The sequence below is a fragment of the Platichthys flesus genome, chromosome 2 (genome assembly GCF_949316205.1).
Source record: "Platichthys flesus chromosome 2, fPlaFle2.1, whole genome shotgun sequence".
Lineage (NCBI taxonomy): Eukaryota > Metazoa > Chordata > Actinopteri > Pleuronectiformes > Pleuronectidae > Platichthys > Platichthys flesus.
The window spans coordinates 26,350,372-26,368,602 of NC_084946.1; the positions used below are offsets into that span (position 1 = coordinate 26,350,372).

The 18,231-nt window shown below is 41.6% G+C and overlaps 4 protein-coding genes across 5 annotated transcripts; all 4 read right to left on the reverse strand.

The window, feature by feature from the left end:
- Nucleotides 1-570: 570 nt before the first annotated feature.
- Nucleotides 571-3,858, reverse strand: c1qb (complement component 1, q subcomponent, B chain). Its single transcript, XM_062409072.1, has 5 exons — nt 3,697-3,858; nt 2,926-3,094; nt 2,452-2,683; nt 1,786-1,903; nt 571-1,378 (listed from the first exon to the last, which is right to left on the reverse strand). The coding sequence occupies exons 1-5, from the start codon at nt 3,697-3,699 to the stop codon at nt 1,169-1,171; spliced, it is 732 nt and encodes a 243-aa protein (XP_062265056.1). The 5' UTR covers nt 3,700-3,858; the 3' UTR covers nt 571-1,168.
- A 1,451-nt stretch (nt 3,859-5,309) lies between these two features.
- Nucleotides 5,310-8,484, reverse strand: c1qc (complement component 1, q subcomponent, C chain). The gene is made up of 7 exons (XM_062409079.1): nt 8,331-8,484; nt 7,712-7,821; nt 7,540-7,602; nt 7,270-7,423; nt 6,568-6,708; nt 6,162-6,288; nt 5,310-5,804 (listed from the first exon to the last, which is right to left on the reverse strand). The coding sequence occupies exons 2-7, from the start codon at nt 7,809-7,811 to the stop codon at nt 5,670-5,672; spliced, it is 720 nt and encodes a 239-aa protein (XP_062265063.1). The 5' UTR covers nt 7,812-7,821; nt 8,331-8,484; the 3' UTR covers nt 5,310-5,669.
- An 832-nt stretch (nt 8,485-9,316) lies between these two features.
- On the reverse strand, nt 9,317-12,095 carry c1qa (complement component 1, q subcomponent, A chain). The gene is made up of 7 exons (XM_062409094.1): nt 11,937-12,095; nt 11,129-11,295; nt 10,812-10,988; nt 10,649-10,725; nt 10,126-10,242; nt 9,748-9,828; nt 9,317-9,627 (listed from the first exon to the last, which is right to left on the reverse strand). The coding sequence occupies exons 2-7, from the start codon at nt 11,283-11,285 to the stop codon at nt 9,484-9,486; spliced, it is 753 nt and encodes a 250-aa protein (XP_062265078.1). The 5' UTR covers nt 11,286-11,295; nt 11,937-12,095; the 3' UTR covers nt 9,317-9,483.
- Nucleotides 12,096-12,301: 206 nt separating this feature from the next.
- On the reverse strand, nt 12,302-14,156 carry LOC133971739 (zinc-binding protein A33-like). 2 transcript variants are annotated; one of them, XM_062409086.1, is made up of 2 exons: nt 13,998-14,156; nt 12,302-13,895 (listed from the first exon to the last, which is right to left on the reverse strand). In XM_062409086.1, the coding sequence occupies exon 2, from the start codon at nt 13,886-13,888 to the stop codon at nt 12,485-12,487; it is 1,404 nt and encodes a 467-aa protein (XP_062265070.1). In that variant the 5' UTR covers nt 13,889-13,895; nt 13,998-14,156; the 3' UTR covers nt 12,302-12,484. The 2 variants fall into 2 exon arrangements, with proteins under 2 accessions (XP_062265070.1, XP_062265071.1); XM_062409087.1 differs by having other exon boundaries at nt 13,987-14,156.
- Between the last annotated feature and the right edge of the window lie 4,075 nt (nt 14,157-18,231).

Consider the following 18,231-nt stretch of genomic DNA (forward strand, 5'->3'; position numbering starts at 1 on the left):
TGCATGGACTGATTTACACTAAACTTGGGGGGAATATTACTCAAGAGATTATCTCCAGATGATTCACTTTTGAACCTGGTGCATCAAAATCAAGGTTGATAAAACTTTCTTCATTCCCTTTCATCCTTCTTACAACAACATATTATTCCACAAATAAACGGCAAAAATGTAAAGCTTGTGTCGATCTGGAAATTATTAAAATAATCACATGATGTCATACGATAAGTGATGTCGTAAATCCAAACAAAGTCAGAAAATTGCATCATGGAAAACTTCGTCGCCTCTAGAAATATAGAAATGACATAAAGCTTATTCATCGAAAAATAATATAGAAAGAATGACGTCATCCTGATCATCACAATAGAATTTGAATGATTTTCATCTTGTGCTCGACTGATTGGCTCCTGACTTCGTCCTCCACTTCCTGTGTCTGGTGGAACGTCTGGTAACTGGAGTCTGTGTGATGGTTATTTCAACTCCTCTCACCTGATACCTCGGTGCTTCTCCACAGAGGAAATGTTACACACCTCAACCATCAATGATTCAGTTATAATCATCAGAACTTCTCCATGTTGTTACTTCAGTGTAACTTTATTACTGCTGCACAGACGCGTTAATGTTTTCAGTTTATTAAAGTTTATTTAACGTGGATATATTCCCTGCAAATGATGAGACAGTGGTTTGTAGTTTAGGCAAATGATAACAATGAAGAATATATAAGTGCATCTTTAAGACTTATTTCATGTTTGATTTTGAACAGATACTTAGATTAAAGAAAAGTGTTTTATTTTAGCTGTGATTGAAAATCTATATTTTTTATGTTAATAAATGGAAATGTTTGTAATTTAAAGTTTGCATCAAGCTCAAATATACACTAAATAGAACATAGATGAAAAATCTAATTAAGAAAAGATCTTTATCAGTTTAACAAAACATAAAAAATATAAAAGCACATTTCTAAATCTAAATAACTGCAATTTTTTATTCGAAATTGTAAGAATATACCATGAGTCATGTGTTGTCTAATCCTTCCACTCAATCCTAAATCACTCATTTAAATGATTCTACCTAATAATGAGTGAAACTAGTTCAAACACAACACACAGTTGATTTCTCTGCTGCACACGTCACAGAGAGTCGTTCATTCCCTGTGACTGTGGAGGAGACTTCAGGCCGTGGGGAAGACCAGGAAGCCGGTGAAGGTGTGACTGGTGCTGGTCTGGCTCGTCAGCGTGTTGGCGAACCTGGTTGTGTGGACCGAGACCGTGTCTCCAGGGTCCAGCTCCAGGACGTGAGAGCCGGAGGTGACCAGGAAACCCTCAGCCGTGTCGCACAGCAACGTCTGAACATCAGTGTTCTTCATCAGGTTCAGACAAACCTGCAGCATCAACACAACAAGGTGAGGAGCAGCAGAAACCTCAGTGACCTTCAGATCCCAGCCTGAGTTGTTCTCAAGACTGGTTTCTGGTTTAACTTTAATTAATCATCTGTTTATTTATGATACGGTTTATTGTCAAGTGTCCTTGGGCGTTAAAAAAGGAGCTGTGGTAGAAGAGGTACTGAAAATAAGTAGATATCACATTTTTTATAAGTACTTCTTATTGTTTTACTGCTGCGGGAACTAGTAAATGTTACTTTAATTATGTGTAGAGAAGAATGTGATTCCTGGAGGTGTTTATTCGAGGTAACAGGATAAAATCTGGTTGGATCCAGTGAAGGGAAGGAAAAGAAGGAAGCGAGGAGGAGAAGAGAGACAAACGGAGGAGAAGAACGTGATGGACTCACTCGGCTCCTTGCTGAGATGTGGTAACTGAAGAAGTAGACGCCCCTGATGACACACGTGAAGCTCCCGTCTGTCAGAGAACCTCCCTGAAGCCGCTCATCCACGTCTGGAAAAATCGCGCTGTGGGAAGTTCACGCAGATATTTTAGTTTTTAATTTATCGACAGCAGCAGGTCTTCAGGTTCAGGAAGCAGGGCATCATGGGTAATATCCAGAACTAAAAAAACATGATTTCCTGCCAATAAATGGAGATATAATAGAGATTTCTGTATTTGTGTGTTTCTCATTTGGGGAAAATTGAAACTGTGCTTCATGGTATAAAGAAAATGTACAGAAAATTGGGTCTGGACATTTTCTTATATTACATCATCGTGAGGTTTTCTTTTTTACGGCACATCGACAAAAAATATCTGTCTTTCAATAAAGTCCTGATGAGGCAGGGAAACCTTTTAAAAAGTTATTGACTTTGAACTTTTCTTATTTTATTATGAATTGTAGATAGGTACCTCAGATTTATTTCTTGACGTTTTCAGGGATTCTCCCAGTGACCTCAGTCTGACAATAAAACCCTTTAAACTCCATCCCAGTTCTTTAACATTGAACCACTACTGAAGCCTCTGTCACATTAAACATCAACTGGTTCTCTTGTGACTTCAAACCTGCTCTGACCTGTTGAAGATGATGGGCGTGTCAATCTCCGAGGGATCTGTCGCCTCACGTTTTCTGGAGAACAGAGGTTTCTCTTGGTTTGTGCTGATGAAGGGTTTCCCTCTCCTTCCTGGCCCCCCTGGAAACCCAGGGGGCCCCGGCATACCCAGATCCCCCTTCATCCCAGGCCGGCCCGGGGGGCCCGGAAGACCTGGTGCCCCCTTCTGGCCCCTGAGAGCATTCCCGGACTCACCTGCTCATACAAAGACAAGTATGTTTGAGCATGAACTGATATTGAGATTAAAGATAAGTGTTTTATTCGAGCTGTAAATTTAAATGTGTATATTGTGATCTACTCAAAAGAACTTTAATAAAACTATTGCAACTAAACACAACAGAAAAATACAATCAAATCTTTATCAGTTTCACAAAATCAACTTGATAAACAAAAAACGGGTCAAATGTATTTGATGTGTTAATGTCTGAACTGTGAACCTGGATCTCCCTTCGCTCCTTTGGGACCGTCTCTGCCGTTGGGCCCGTGGGTTCCCGGGATCCCGTGAGTCCCCGGGACTCCTGCGCTGCACGACCCCTGTGCCAAGGACGGGGCCACGTGAAGCAGGAGCAGCATCCCAGCAGTACTGAGGCTCAGCCACTGGGGGGCCTGAACACACAGGTTCCCGTTCAAATGTTTTCAAAATCAAAGAAACCATCGTTGCAGATATACAAAATGTAACGTGATGTAACTTTGTGTAATGTAATGTAAGTGTAATGTTCTTTAAATGTGTGTAGTGTTACGTTTACATGTAATGTAATGCTCACATTTATTAGGTGATATTAAGTTTAGATAAGTGCTACACAAATAAAAGTTATTATTATTATGATTATTAGATGATGGATAAAACCTTCATCACTTCAGTGGACGTTTAACTCTTCATCTTCATCACTGTCTATTGACTTTGTCTGATTGCACATAAACAAATACACAGTCGACTCAGCTCGCATCAACAATAACAACATTAACATCATTACATGTTTTGTATTGTGACTCTGAATCCCAGCAACACATACACACACACACACACACACACACACACACACACACACAAACACAAACAAATGATAGTTCACTGTGTTTGAAGTTAACAATAATAAAAACTGAGTAAAAATTCAACTTTTAAATCCACTTCTCTATCAACGATCTGAATGAGTGAATCTCTCTCTCTTGACATGTTGGTTGGTTTTCTGAGGTCAGAAAGGTCTCACCATTATCAAGCAGATCACTGGTTCTGTGGTGAAGATGATGAAGAGGTGAGGAGATGAAGGGCGGAGGTGAAGAGCGGAGGTGAAGAGCGGAGGTGAAGATCCGTCCTTCCTCACGGCGCCAGCAGCGACTCAGAATAAAAAAAGGGAAGTGAAACGGTTGAAGTGGGGAAAGTTCTCCACTCTGCTGGTGCTCAGAGGTGGAATATAACAAAGTACATTTACTCCTGTGGTGTCAGTGAGTACACATTCAAAGTACCTGTACTTCAGTGTGACTTCACATACAGTCATTCCACAGCTTCAGGTCATGTTACACACTAAACATTTACATTTACTCAGAAATTCAGACATTTTTATAGTTTATCGTCTTAAATAAATTAAATGCTCACATGAACCAAGTACAACAGTTTAAACATTGATCCATCAAATAGTCAACAAGTTATATAATTAACAGAAGAACAGCAAAATACTTGGAATTTACAAAGTTACAAATTACATGGTCGTTTGTAATACGTAACTTTTACTTTAAGAACTAAAGTTAAGTATTAAGATGCATTTAGAAACAGGACGTGTGAGTATTTCTATATCTGATAAGTAAGTAATTAAGTACTTCAACTCAATTAAAATCAGTAGGTTGAAAAGGTTTGTCTAACAAATATTTGTGTTTAACTTTAACAAAGATCTGTTAAGTAGTAACCAAGTACTTTTACTCAACAACTGTACTTTTAAGGTATACTTCAAATATACTCCACTACTAGTAAAGAATATTGTACTTTAAACTCAGGTTTAGTTTATGTGAGAGTCCGATGACTTGACTCTAACAGAGAACCAAGCCTCTGTGGAAGTGAAACAGTTGAAGAAGAGGAGAAACTTCACCCGATGAAGAGTCATTGAATCAATCTAATAAAAAACATTTCTCCGAATTAACATTTTGTTCTGTTTTCCTCTGAACTTCCGTATATTTCTTGCTGTCAGTGTGTTTGTGAAGCTCGTGACCTCAGTCCGAAGGTTAGTATCTGTTCCACAAAACTTTTGATTTCCTCTCATTCGACAGCTGATGCAGATTTTTATGATTCCATCCTGTGAAAGATGCCACTTTGTCATTTTCTGATCCTCTTTTCATTTTTCATTCTGTCCCTGTTTTTTTCCCCTCTCTCAAAGTTCAGACTCAGTGACGCGAAGAAATCAAATCTTCTTTTTTCTTAATTAATCATTAAAATATGTTTCAGTAACTTTACTGAAACATACTCCCATAAACCAGAGCTGACTTCTTGAATATGAACTTTCAATTCAATTTGTGAAAAAGTTGCAGATTATAACTTTAACTTGATATATACTTGGTTTAATTTCACAATCTTGAAATAAGCACCAAAATCAAATTTAGAGTCAGAAAGGCATAAATCAGCATTTTAAATTTTTAGATTTGACTAGGACTCTCAAGCATCTGAGCAGCAACAATGAGCAACAAGGATGTGTGTTTGTATACATTGTAATTTTAATTGTAGACTTATCATGAATTATAACCTGTCAGAAATAAAGCTGCATGTATGAAATAGATTTAAGAAGAAGACTTACACTACAGCCTGAGAAGAAATGAAACAATCTAAGCACAAAGCTTTGAGGTTGTTTCCAGATGTTTATTTGTAGTTTTCCAGTTCAACTTGTGACAGAGAAAAAAAATTCAACACAGTGAATTGGACCTGGTAACTTTTAAAAGTGAATAAAAAAGAGAAAGCTGAAAAAAAACACTGTGATAAACATGTTCTAAGGCTGATTACTAATGGAAACAAATCCCTTCTTCCTCAGAAGTGACTAAATCAAACTATAATATAAATTAAAGACTTCTCTGCGTCTGCACAAGGTTTTTCATGCAGTAGATAAATGAAAATAACCAGTCAGAATATATTGTAGCCGGTGAAATGACCCAGTTTGCTGTCGAGAGTTTTGAGGACGGAGGTGGTTCTGTGTTTCCCGGGTCAGTGTGGGCGCAGCAGGAAGCCGGAGAAGATGCTGTAACCACTGGGATTCCCTCTCATTCCTTTGTAGTCTTTGGTCTCCAGCCAAACCTCCTGATCCCGGGACAAGTAGACGGACAGGCCGCCCGACGTCACCTGGAATCACACATCTCATCTTGGAGCAATTCTCAAATGATGGCAGAATATTGAAATAAAAGGAAAAGCATTGTTGAGGTGATGCGTTTGATGTATAAACATTAATCAGGCTTTAAAATGATTCTTTATAAAAATACTGACATCATTCATTCCATATGATATCAGATGATTAGTCTATTAGAGTTAGGTTTAGAAGTAAAACGGTACAAGTTTATATGACCTCATTTTCTTCATGATGTCACCATATTCGTTTGTTGACCTTGACCTTGACCTTTGACCTTAGTCCAATGAGTTTGGGTGAAATCTGTCATTGGTTTGTCGAGTTACTTTGTTCTCTGAGCTCTTCCATGTTCATACCTGTCTTCTCCCTCGGCGGAGATCACAGAAGGACGACAGCAGCTCTCCGTCCAGCTTCATCAGGACACAGAGACGATCATCTATAGAGGCGTGGTAAACAAAGAAGTACGTCCCCGGGACGCGACACCTGAAACACACAAACTTACTCAATTCACTAAATGTGATATCTCAGAAGTGATGGAATTGGTTTCGGATTAAAGTCCATCCAGACATTCCCTGGTCCAAAGACGACAACTTCTCATGACTTTGATGATCCTTTGATCTTTTGGATTTTGAGTGAATCGTCTAAACAGCAATCGGATAAACAAGTGTCCCAGACCTGTTGTCGGAAACACATGATTTAAATATGATGCTTCGAACCTGAGATAAAATCCACATTATAATGGATGACAGCTGTGAATCTCACCTGAAGCGTCCTGTGCCTGTGTTGTAGTCGTTGTTGATGTTGGTGATGACTGTGATGAAACGAATGACGCTATTTTTGTCCGGGTAATCATTGGTGCCTCTGGCAACGCTGAAGGCCGCCCTCTGCTGGACTCCAAGCGTCCTGCAGCCACGGAAGCAACACAAAATGAGGGCCAGAGTGGGGTTTGAACCTGCTACTGGTCCCCGGGGGCAAAAAGTAATCTGTGACCCCGGTTTTATTAAAACTAAAAAAACATATACTGGATATGAAGATAGATGACGGCTCCCTGTAAGTGTAGCTAAAATGTCTCAATCACCGCCTGGTGGCTGGCTGCAGTATAGGTCATAAACCCCACCTGCTCTATGTTAGCGGATGGACCAAAGTTAAACAAGAAAATTCTTTCCTCAAAGTTCTGTGGTTTGAGGTTGTTTTAGATTCTTTTCAGTTGGATTTTAATTCGTTATTTGAAGTAGTAATTTTAAGTACTTCGACTCAGGCTCCAAAAGCCGTCTTCTGTGCAAGATGGCCACAGACGCAAAATTTAGCTTCATTTCTGGATTGAGGGAGGACGTGAAGATGTTCAACTTTAGTTGTAATAGATTCCAAAGACTTGACAAAAACTCCCTGTGCAGAGCCACACACTTTTCCTCTGTCCTCACTAGGCCTCCTGGGACCTGCTCAGTGATTTGTCAGAATACATACCCGGGTTCTCCTGGTTCTCCTGGTACTCCATCAAGCCCTGGGACCCCGGGTTTCCCTGGCTCGCCACTCGGACCTCGTTTACCAGCGAATCCCGTCGTCCCCGGCTCGCCCTTCTCTCCGTTCTGTGGGCCGAGACCGCCAATCCGCTTTGCCCCTGTAGACAACAAGGGGCTGGTCATTGAACATGAAAACAAGCTGCACCGTTTTTATCAGCTGACCTGTGAACTGTGCTTGGAAAAAAGCTTTATGAATAAAGTTTGGTTATCATACCTGGTTCTCCTTTCACTCCTTTCTCTCCATCACGACCGTCTTTGCCAGGCAGCCCGGGCATACCTGAGGATGGAAGTAAAGATAAAACAAATATATACACACACACATACACACACACACAAACACACACACACACACACACACACACACACACACACATGACTGAACATACCTGGTATCCCGGGCATTGCTTGGCAGGTCTCCATAGCAGCCAGCTGGGAAACGGCCAATGAGAGCAGGGCTCCCATCACAAGAGAGAAGTGAGGGAGCATGATGGAGAACCTGAGGAGACGAGACAAGGTGATGAGACAAGAGAAGAGTGGGGAGGAGAAGAGGGAAGGATGGAAGGAAAGGTGAGGAGGAAAAGATTAAAGGAGACAAGTGAAAGAGAACAGAAGAGAGGGATGATGAGGTTCAGCAAAGAGAAAGGGAAGATGGGAAGATTAACTATTTGGATGGGAGATACGAGAAGAGCAGAGGAGACTAGGAAAAGAAAGATAAGTGGAAAGGGTGATAAGAGAGAGGGGAAGAAGACGGTGGAGGGATGGGACATTATGAGGAAGAAATAAAGAAGGAGGGATGAGGAAGACAGGAAAAAGAGAAAGAGGAGGAGAGAAGGAAAGAAGAGACAGGGGATGTGGGACAAGAGGAACATACAGCTCAAATATCCAAATGCATTTTTGATACATAAAATACACAATGTGAATAATAAAAGAGAAACAAGCAGATTATTTCATTAATGTTAAACTTGAATCAACTCTCAGATGAAATAAATACATGTATAAACTCACCTGATGGAACCAGCAGAAGAATAAAACCCACTGTGACGACTTGAAAACAAAATGAAGTGAAGTTGATGTGAAGCAGCCGGAGGAGGAACAGGAAAATAAAAAAACAGATTCAGCAGTTTTTGCTTTGGAAGTGATTTTCTGAGACGAGTGGAAGTAGTTCTGTAAATATCTGAGGTCACAGAAAAGTGGAAGGAGAAGGAACTCTGTCAAAATACTGTCCGTCCCTATGAGTCATCAACTTCTCTACAATTCTTAAGGTCTTATTGTGTAAAGTACTTTGAGATAATACACAATGTGATTTGGTGCCATACAAATCAAATGTAACATGATTGAACTTATCCACACAACGTTGGTGATCATTTTGAAATTAAATCAAATTCTGCTCTGGATCATTTTTCTTGTCTCACTTATGCAGTGGAGAAGGAAGTACTCAAACACGTCACTCAAGTAAAAGTACAACATTAACTCTGTCTATCTGAGTAATATGTAGTACTTGCTTTAAAATTGTACTCATGTATTAAAGGTAAAAGTATTTGTCCCTGATGTAACTTCCTCATTATGACTGAGTCTCTTCTGATTTCATTTCAGGTGTTTCTGCAGCTGTGCTTTGTTCCCGTTGAAGGAGGCGGGGTCTAATGTTAAGTGGCCGCTCTGATTGGATCAATGGACCAATTCACATCCCGTTGATTACTTTTATGAATATAAAACATAAAGCACTGCAATTATAATAAATGCAGTGGAGTAGAAAATGCAGATGTTTGCTGATATTTGCAGTGGAGTAAAAGTAGGTAAATATAAAGTAGAAGTAAGTAAAGTATAGAAATACTTTAAAAGTATAGGCTGTGTAAGTAAAGCAACAAAGTTACACAGTTTTTGGTCTAAACACTTTATGTTGACTTAAACAACCAAATGAGTGATTGTCTGAAAATCTGTGTGTAATGAAATTGTGTAATGAATTTCTTTAATCTTATAAAACACACCCAGAATCAACAATTAACTTTTATTTAGTTTTTGTTGGGTTCACAGAAACAGTCAAACCTTCAAACAGGATTTACAGCATCAATGACAAGGAGACAAAACCACAAGGTTCTGGATCAACTCAGTCCCGTGTCTCCTCCACTGACTCCGGTGCTGGTGGGTTCACAGCTCAACGTTAGGAGAACAGCAGGAAGCCGTTGAAGATGATGGATTTTTCTTGCGTGTCTCTTGCCTCAGAATCCGTCTGCTGGTCCTTGAAGGACTCGAGCCAAACCTTCTGTCCGACTGTCAGCTGAAGCACCGCGCCGCCTGACAGCACCTGAAACACAACACAAACACAGTAGCAACGCAGCCCTACACACAAAGACTCTGGGATTTGAACGGGGAACCTTTTTCCCTGTGAGTCGGCTCTCCAGCTCCCTGACGCAGTGAAACTCACCTGATCATTGTTCCTGTTCTTATCACAGAATCCCAGCTTGTTGGTTAGAGCGTCGCTGGCCAGACGCAGACACATGCTGACCTAAAGAACAGGTTCATAACATCACGTGAGTCCGATTTAAAACAGGTATCCGGGTGTTTTTCTTTGCTTTATTCTTTCAGTTTGAAAGCAGGACGTTCAGATTTTGCGAAGCTTTCACTCTAATCCCTGCTCTTGCACTCTAATTGCTCTGTTTGCACTTGGATTTGCTCTGTTTGTGCTCAAACTTGGGGACATTTCACACATTTGTCTCATTTCTTGCGCTCCAGCTTCAGTAAAAATGAAATTGTCTGGCCCTGATTGTGGGCCTGTTAATTGTGCATGCAGCTGGTGTGTTACCTTGGCCCCAGAGTGAAAGGTGAAGTAATAAACCCCCGGTACTCTGCAGGTGAAGTAACCTGTGGCTGCAGTGAAGTCTCTGCCCATGTTGACCACAGTCGTCTGGAAGGTCACCGGCTGAGAGACACAGTAACATTTCATTTTCCAGTTGCATTGACATGATGGAAATAAACATCCGCTGAAAAAGGTGTATCTGTGTTTCAGAGACGCATTGAAAATGGAAAATGTCCAGAAATGATCACAGCGAGCGAGAGGTCGTGTTGAAGACGTTTCCTAACACGTGACACTGACCTCTGGAAATATCTCAGGCTGAGAAAGAGGAGTCACACACAGAAGACACAGATGAAGACTACAACTTGTAAATTCGACGAGATTCAAGAGCTTTTTGGTGATGAGACCCAATAAACAAGACGTGAGGTGAATGTATTCTTTTGATTGTGTCTGACTCTGTAAATAATGAATTTTCCAGAGGTCAGGTCTGGAAACAGCTTTAAATGTGAAGGATGATGTTCACAGAACGAACCTGGTTGTATCGAGGGTAACTGCTCTCCGTCCTGATCACTGAGAAAGCTGAGACGGCCTGTTGAGAGGAGTCTTGACCTAGAAACAGAGCAACACACACACATGTTATTACACACACTGTATGTGAGGGTGATACACTGACCGCCTGAGGGTCTGGTCATTACCAAGGCCGATACTGCTCCCCTCAGGGCCGGGGGGGCCAGGTCGTCCCGCTTGACCTGCTACTCCCAGATCTCCTCGGAAACCTTTCGGACCCATGGCTCCTTGCAAACCTCGATTTCCCGACTGCCCCTTCATCCTCTGCAGGGCGCCTTCATCAACCGACCTGTCAGCCATCGCAGCTGGAGACAGGACAAATAATCGGTGTGTTTTTAGGTGAAAAATGTCTCTCGTGGTCATAAAGGCAATGGGGTGATGGAACAAAGACACCAGACATTAGCGAGGTAAAAGTACAGGGTTTGAATTGAGAGGTCTTTTTTACCATCTGGCTCTCCTTTCTCTCCCTTCACTCCGGCCCACCCGTCCCTGCCGGGGGATCCTGCCGCTCCTGGACGTCCGTCGCAGCTCGCGTCGCATTGGGCGGCCTTCAGAAGCAAAGCCACGCCCACCAGAGCAGCCATCCCATAATAACCTCCCATGGTCCAGTAACTGTTAATGATAAGATGAAGAAGAAGAAAGAGAGAAAGTAACATATGTGTGTCTTTAGAAGTATTTGTAGACCTCTTGTTTTCAATTTGACTCATATGATTATGACTAATATTGATTTGATCTAATTTATTTATTTAATTTCTGCGAGGGGGGAGAAGTTTTTAAAACAGCGTTTAAATCTCTAACAGTTAAATGTGTCTAAACAAATATGTAATTCCAATTTTCCTAAACAAAATAAAATACTCAAACATGACAATTTATAAAAAGACAGAAAATTATGAAACTTACTTTGGTAGAAGTTTAGCCTCATTACTTTCTGATTTCACTTTTCCTGTTCTAGTTTGGATTAGTTAAGATAAGTTAAGTTAAGTTATGAGGTAAAATAGTCCCTTTCTTGTAAAAAAACGTCTCTTATGTGCATGAAACTGTAAATTACATTCATATTAATGATTTAATGATAAATGCAACTGAATTTTATTTTTCATAGAAATGTACTGAAACTAATGAACATCTGGACGTCAGTGTAAAGACTTTTATTTTAATTAATTATTAATTATTAAGAGGAAGAGTCATCATCAGAACTAAACTTTGAATTAACAAATACTGAACAGAAACATTTGAATCTGAGAGATTTTACTCACCAGTCGAAGTTTCTGTCTCACCAGCAGAGTTTAGGAGCTGCAATGAAAGACTCACTGACACACACAGACACACACACACACACATACACGCACTCAAACACACAAACACGTTGGTGAGGAACTGAAACTTGTGATCTGACAGAATCCCTGATCTGTTGAGTTTCTAGTTTAAAAATATTAAACTAAATGAAACTTATAAATATTGGCCAACCTAGAATTACATTTCCATGGTGACCCCTGCTGACCAGTGAGAACAAATGAACAAAAATCTCTCTCTCTCTCTCCATCTCTCTCTCTCTCTCTCTCTCTCTCTCTCCATCCATCCATTCCTCTGTCCGTCCATCAACAGTATTTGAAAGAAAAAATGATTGAGATATTTTTATTGAGGTTTCAAATATAAATTGAAAATACAAACCAATGTAGATCAAAGTGCATTTGACTCTTTTCAGAAATGTAGTGTTTATTCAAGATGCCGTTGTGTTAAACTCAATGAGTGTTGATTTCTCGATGTGGCTTCAGTTCAGTGCACGTTGTCCTCACGCTCGTCTCTAACTGAGGGTCTCTCTGGTCACAAAGACTTTTCCTTGTGAAATCCTCAGTGGGAGTCGGTCCAAAGTGCCCATGCATGGGAACAGCCTGACGGTGAAGGCGTGTGTGAAGGTGTGAATGTGAGCGTTGGTGTCGGGGTCAAAGAAGCACAGTTTCCCTCTGCTCCAGTCCAGATGGACCCTGATCCTCTGGAGCTTCTTCTTCACTCGGAGGACAGCCGGTGGGTCTCCTAACATGCGTGCGCTGTATTTACCATTGTAAAACTCAATTTGCCAGAACCAGGATTTTACTCGTCCCTTCTTGTGGAGGAACTCTGCGGCGGCGCCAACGAACCAGGCGGCGTTGTCTCGAACCTCCACCTCCCAGGTGTGGACCCCTGAGTTGAGGCCCTCCCAGCCCTGGACAGAGCGGTGATAGTCGATCCTCTCTGGGTTTTCTGGGAGCATCTGTCTCTCTCCGTGTCTCACACTGGTCAGGTCCTCAGACAGGATGAATTCTGGGTTGACGGTGTTAGGATCCAGAATCACAGGAGTGTAGGAGACCATCTCCTTCATCTTGTTCCAGATGTTGAAGGACAGGTTGCCCAGGTGCTTGGCCTCGTCTATCAGAGCTCCATAGAGCAGCTGTGGATCCTCCTGCAGGGGGAGCTGCTGGACTCTTTCCACTGCAGCCTTGTACTTGAGCAGGAATGAGGCGTCCTCAGATCTCAGCTCCTCCTCTGTGACTCTGACTGTGTGAGAAAGAGCTGCTATGTCTCTGCTCAGAGCCTCAGTCTGCTCCTTCATCATCTGACTCTTCTGCTGCTCTTCCTCCCTCAGAGCAGTGATCCTGGCCTCCTCTTCCTCCTTTAGAAACTGGCGAAGCTTCTCAAACTGCTCCTGTATCTGCTTCTCTGTGTGTCGGGCCTGGACCTGGATGTACTGAGCTGTTTGGTCCCAGTTTCCTTTAACTTGTTCCAGCTGCTTCAGCTTCTCCTGCAGAGGCCTGAGAGAGCTCCACAGCTCCTTTTTGAATTCCTGTGCAAACTCGTGGATGGGTCTGAATCTGTGGTTGTTGTGTGTTTTTGAATCCCTGCAGATGAGACACACCGGCTGCTGGTGGTCCAGACAGAAGAGTTTGAGCTTCTCGGCGTGCAGACTGCAGAGGGACTCGGATCCGGCTGACGCTCTCTGCTCTCGCTCCAGTAGGAAGCTCTCGCACAGGTTCATCAGAGCCAGGTTACGAGGCGGCTCGCTCCTCGATGACCTCCTCTTACACACGGGACACTCCTCTGTGGGCGTCCCTCTCCACCATCTCAGCAGACAGGCTTTGCAGAAGCTGTGGCTGCACGTCAGGACAACGGGGTCTTTAAAGATGTCTTGGCACACCGGACAGGAGAGATCCTCGTCAGGTCGGAAAGACATTTAAAGGCTGAAAGCACAAACACACCAGCGTGAAACACAAATGTGCGACTCCTCTCTGTCTCTCAACAATCTTCCCTGAGGGTTGCATACACACTGACCCTCTACGTACACATGCGAGCAGCCAGCAGCAGGTTAAATGTGTTGGTAGGTTGCAGAGCTCCCTGTAGTTCCTGCTGTGTTTTCCTCTCTCAGGGACGTTATGGATCTGGTCTAAAAGAGATTGTTATCGTCTCTCTCTGTGTGTGTGTGTGTGTGTGTGTGTGTGTGTGTGTGTGTGTGTGTGTGTGTGTGTGTGTGTGTGTGTGTCACTTCCTGGTGGAGGAACAGCAGTATGTTTCCTGGTTTGCCTCAGGTGACTGGAGGTGGAGCTTTGTCTCGTGATCTCTGAACTGAACCGCTGGGGAACAAACCAGAGCTTTAGATTTGTCAAAAGAGGTTTTGTCTTACAAAATAAAAGCAAAACACAAGTTACACTTTCTGTTCAAAAGTGTCTCATTCCACAGAGACTCCCTTCTCTGCTACAGACAGACTCCAACTCTTCTGTGTATTTCACCATTGACCAGACTTAAGAACACAATGTCATTTATAAACATAGAAGTATCAATCAATTATTAAAACTTTATTTATGACTTAACTTTCGATCGAGTCAATTGCTTTTCAAAGGGAGACTAATGCACCAAAGCAGTCAGGACATCAAAACCTCACATGTGATGTGAAAGGAGACAGTATTGAGAAAAGTTATTTATTTTATGATCGTTCTCTCGGTGTCTCGTCCATCGAGCAGTTACGAAGACAAACTCCATCTTTGTTCTTTAGGAGCAAATAATAAAAGAGTTGAAAACAACACGACAATCTCCTTTCAGATCTCCTTCTGTCAACACGCCTTCAGGAGACGGGAGAAAAGAAAACATAACACGTTCTGTCTTGTCTGCCTGTGGCTCTGTGTACCTGGAGAATTACACTTCAGGCCAAATCCAGTTACACCCGAACTGGTTGGTTTTCATTGTTATGAAACAGGTTCACTGGTTTTCAGGGTTGAATCTGTCATGACTCTGGACTCCGGACGTTAACTTGAACTCTAACATGTACAGTTTTTTCATTCTGATCTTGGACTTTTCTTTATTTCTCTTCCTGTTTTTCTTAGTGTTTATGTTGGTGTTATGATTCATGTTTTCCCTGAGTCCTGTGTTTCCACCTGCTTCATGCAACCTGACAAATTCTCTCCTCAACCTCTACCTGAGCAGATCAAGTTTGAGATAACGAATCAAAACCTGCCGATGGTTCACCTACTGACGAATCAGATCAGCCTGTTATCGACAGATCAAGAATTTATCACTAAATACGACAACTCTTATAGCTTCATTTTAATTCTTTAATTCTGACATAATACCTGACACTGTTTCCATGGTTCTATCACTGCAGCTTAGATCAACATCTGGAGAAATAAAAAATAAAAAACCTTTATTAAAACTATTATAAGGTTAAATGTTTCCCATGATTATAAAATGAACCATTCAGGCTGATCTGACTCTTTCTCTCCTCCTTGATTTAGCAGCAGAAACAGCCTGACATTAATTCAGCCACCGTTTATAACATTTTTCTCGGCATTAGACAAATGTCTCATTAAATTCCTCTTTAAAGTTCATCATTCTCCTGACTAAGAATATAAAAAAAGGAATTTTGATTGGTTCTCCTCTATTCTAGTGACATTTGATTATATAATTTACCTTTTTCTTTGTCACATAAACTGACTCTACCAGCGGGTGTCAGCGTTTCTTCTCACATCACTAAAATCATAGTATTCATGGTTTTGACTATGTTGTTTGTAATTAATGACTCTTTTAACTGAGACAGTTGACAGCCAGCTTTGTATTTCATCCAGGACGCCCAATGTTAGGCTCAGCGAAGCCAGATAATGGAATCATATCCTGAATATGTGGAACTTACTTCATTGTACTGGCCCCAGATGTGACCCCTACATGAGTGATGGGCTGGATTTGCATGTACTGCAGAAAAACACTTGTGCCGGCCGACCCGTCTATTAGTCGCCCGGCTCCAGGCTCTATCCTGAGGAGCCTGGAGACACACCCAGCTGGAACTAGCTAAAGGAAAGATGGAGGAGATGTCTCGGGACATTTTCCACTGAACGCTGATGCCTCCAAGGTGCAGATGCATGAAGCAATCGGATCAGATGAATGACTCATTTATTTCTAAGGAAAAAAGAGTTCACGTAGAATCAAGTGATAGCGAGAGGAGCATCTCCGAGGAGAGAAGACACAGAGAGATTCTGCAAATTAGATCGGCTTGGTCCTTTCAATGCAAAGTGCTGGAGATCTGGCGATTGGATCATCTGCTCACAGCTCAGACTGTGGCAGCAACACAATGAAAGAGAGCGTGAAGGTAAGAAACTCCCATTATCAAACCATCACAGCAAACAGCAGAGTTGGACAAATAATAACATCATGTAGATAGATAGATATAGATAGATAGATAGATAGATAGATAGATGGATAGATGGATAGATAAATACTTTTTTAATCCAGAGGGAAATTCAGACAATGTTGTTGATCTTAATGTAGGTCTGCTCTCGTACAAGGAGACATTTTACACATATATGTTCAGTTGTAATATTTTAAACTCTCCACTTGTACCATGTGAAAAGTCTTGAAGAGATGCATGTTACACTTATTGCACTTCTCCTTTGAGGAAAACATGAGATTAACACAAATCAAACATGAAAATAAACAAAATATCTTAGAAAACCAATCGAGAGCTTCTATAAAAGGCCTGAATCTACAGTTATGATATAACAGTGTCATAAAACAAATTCCCATTTCAATCTCCGATCACAGCCCTGGAAACGTGACACTTAACTAAACATAATGCTTCCTATTTAATGTAATTTATAAGGTGTGGATTCATGAGTTGTTAATGTTATTTTAGTCCCCCCCCCCCCCCCCACCCCCTTGATTGATTTAACTCTAACACAACACGATTCAACACACAACAGTTTATTATCTAAAGCTGCTGTAAACTGCCGTTTGTCACAACAGAGGAAAATGAATCTGAAACAGGCCTCATGGGTTTCTATTGTTTTTGAGGGGCGAGGGGGGGGGGGTTCTTTTGGGTTTGTCATGTCACTGTGTTGTGGTCTCATCATATCGTCTGATCTCTGCTGCTGGGCGAGCAAGATTTGAAAAACATCTCTCTCACAGACACACACACATACACACACACACACGCAACAGGAAAACATTATGGAGGGCGGGTTATATTTCTTTTCTCTCTCTCTCTGTCAAGCCCCTGCTATTTGTTGGCTGTGGACTACACCCACTACAGACAACAAGGTTTCCTTCTCTCAGTCTTTGTAGCAGTTAAAACCTCTGATCTACAGGAAGCTCCTGACAGAAGCAGCCACAGGTTTCTCCTTCTCCTGCAGGTGAGCTGATACCTGAGAGCTTTCACACGTCTGTAGACCGTGAACATGCCTGCCTCCATTTGTACGCTTAAATCAACAGGAGAAATATGAGAGGAATATCATTCCAGTACAGATCAGAGGTTTTACAGGTTACAGGTTTTGTGTTGTTGTGATTTTAGCAGGAGATTCTCAGAACGTTAATTTAAGGCATTGAAACAGTGGGGGAAAGCAGCTGGAGGTTGGTAGCGTGGATGTATGCAGACTGTAAATATTTGTTCTTTCAGTGTGTGAGCACAGGATCAAATTCACTGTTCATAAAACTCTGAAATAACACTGGATATGAAAAGACGGAAAAGGTTTCTGCGGAGAAGGTGCCATAAGAAAAGGCCTTTTCATGTTGTTACTTAAATCTAAAGTTGATCCTGTTTCAGTCTCAGCGCTTCACCTTCAATAACTGATGTTTTTGTGTTTCCTTCTAACTCCGGAGGGAAATGTCTGTCTCTGTAGCTGCCTAATAGTGTCCCAGTGTGTCCACCTGCCTGGTCCTCGTGTGTCTGTCTGAGTGGAGATCAAATTTTCATATAATAGCGGAAAGCTTTAAGAACCGTCAGTCGATCCTGTTATTGTGAACTAACTATCACCCTTTTTAATAAGTTGTGTTAAAGTGCCTACAAGTGTCCCATGTAAGAGGAACAGGTAAAAAAACAAAGGTGATGATGTGGGGAAAAATAAAATGAAGAGCTAAAAACAAGACACGCACTTTGCAAATTCAAAAATAAGGCGATAAACAAATATGAAACTAAGGTGTAATGAACAAAGCATGTTTATGGCTTCCTCTTAGTTTGTTTACTGACTAACCTGAGACCTTAAAGCCAAGTGCTTTCATTCTGAGTGTGATGATGTAATAAGATATCGCTGGTCTCCC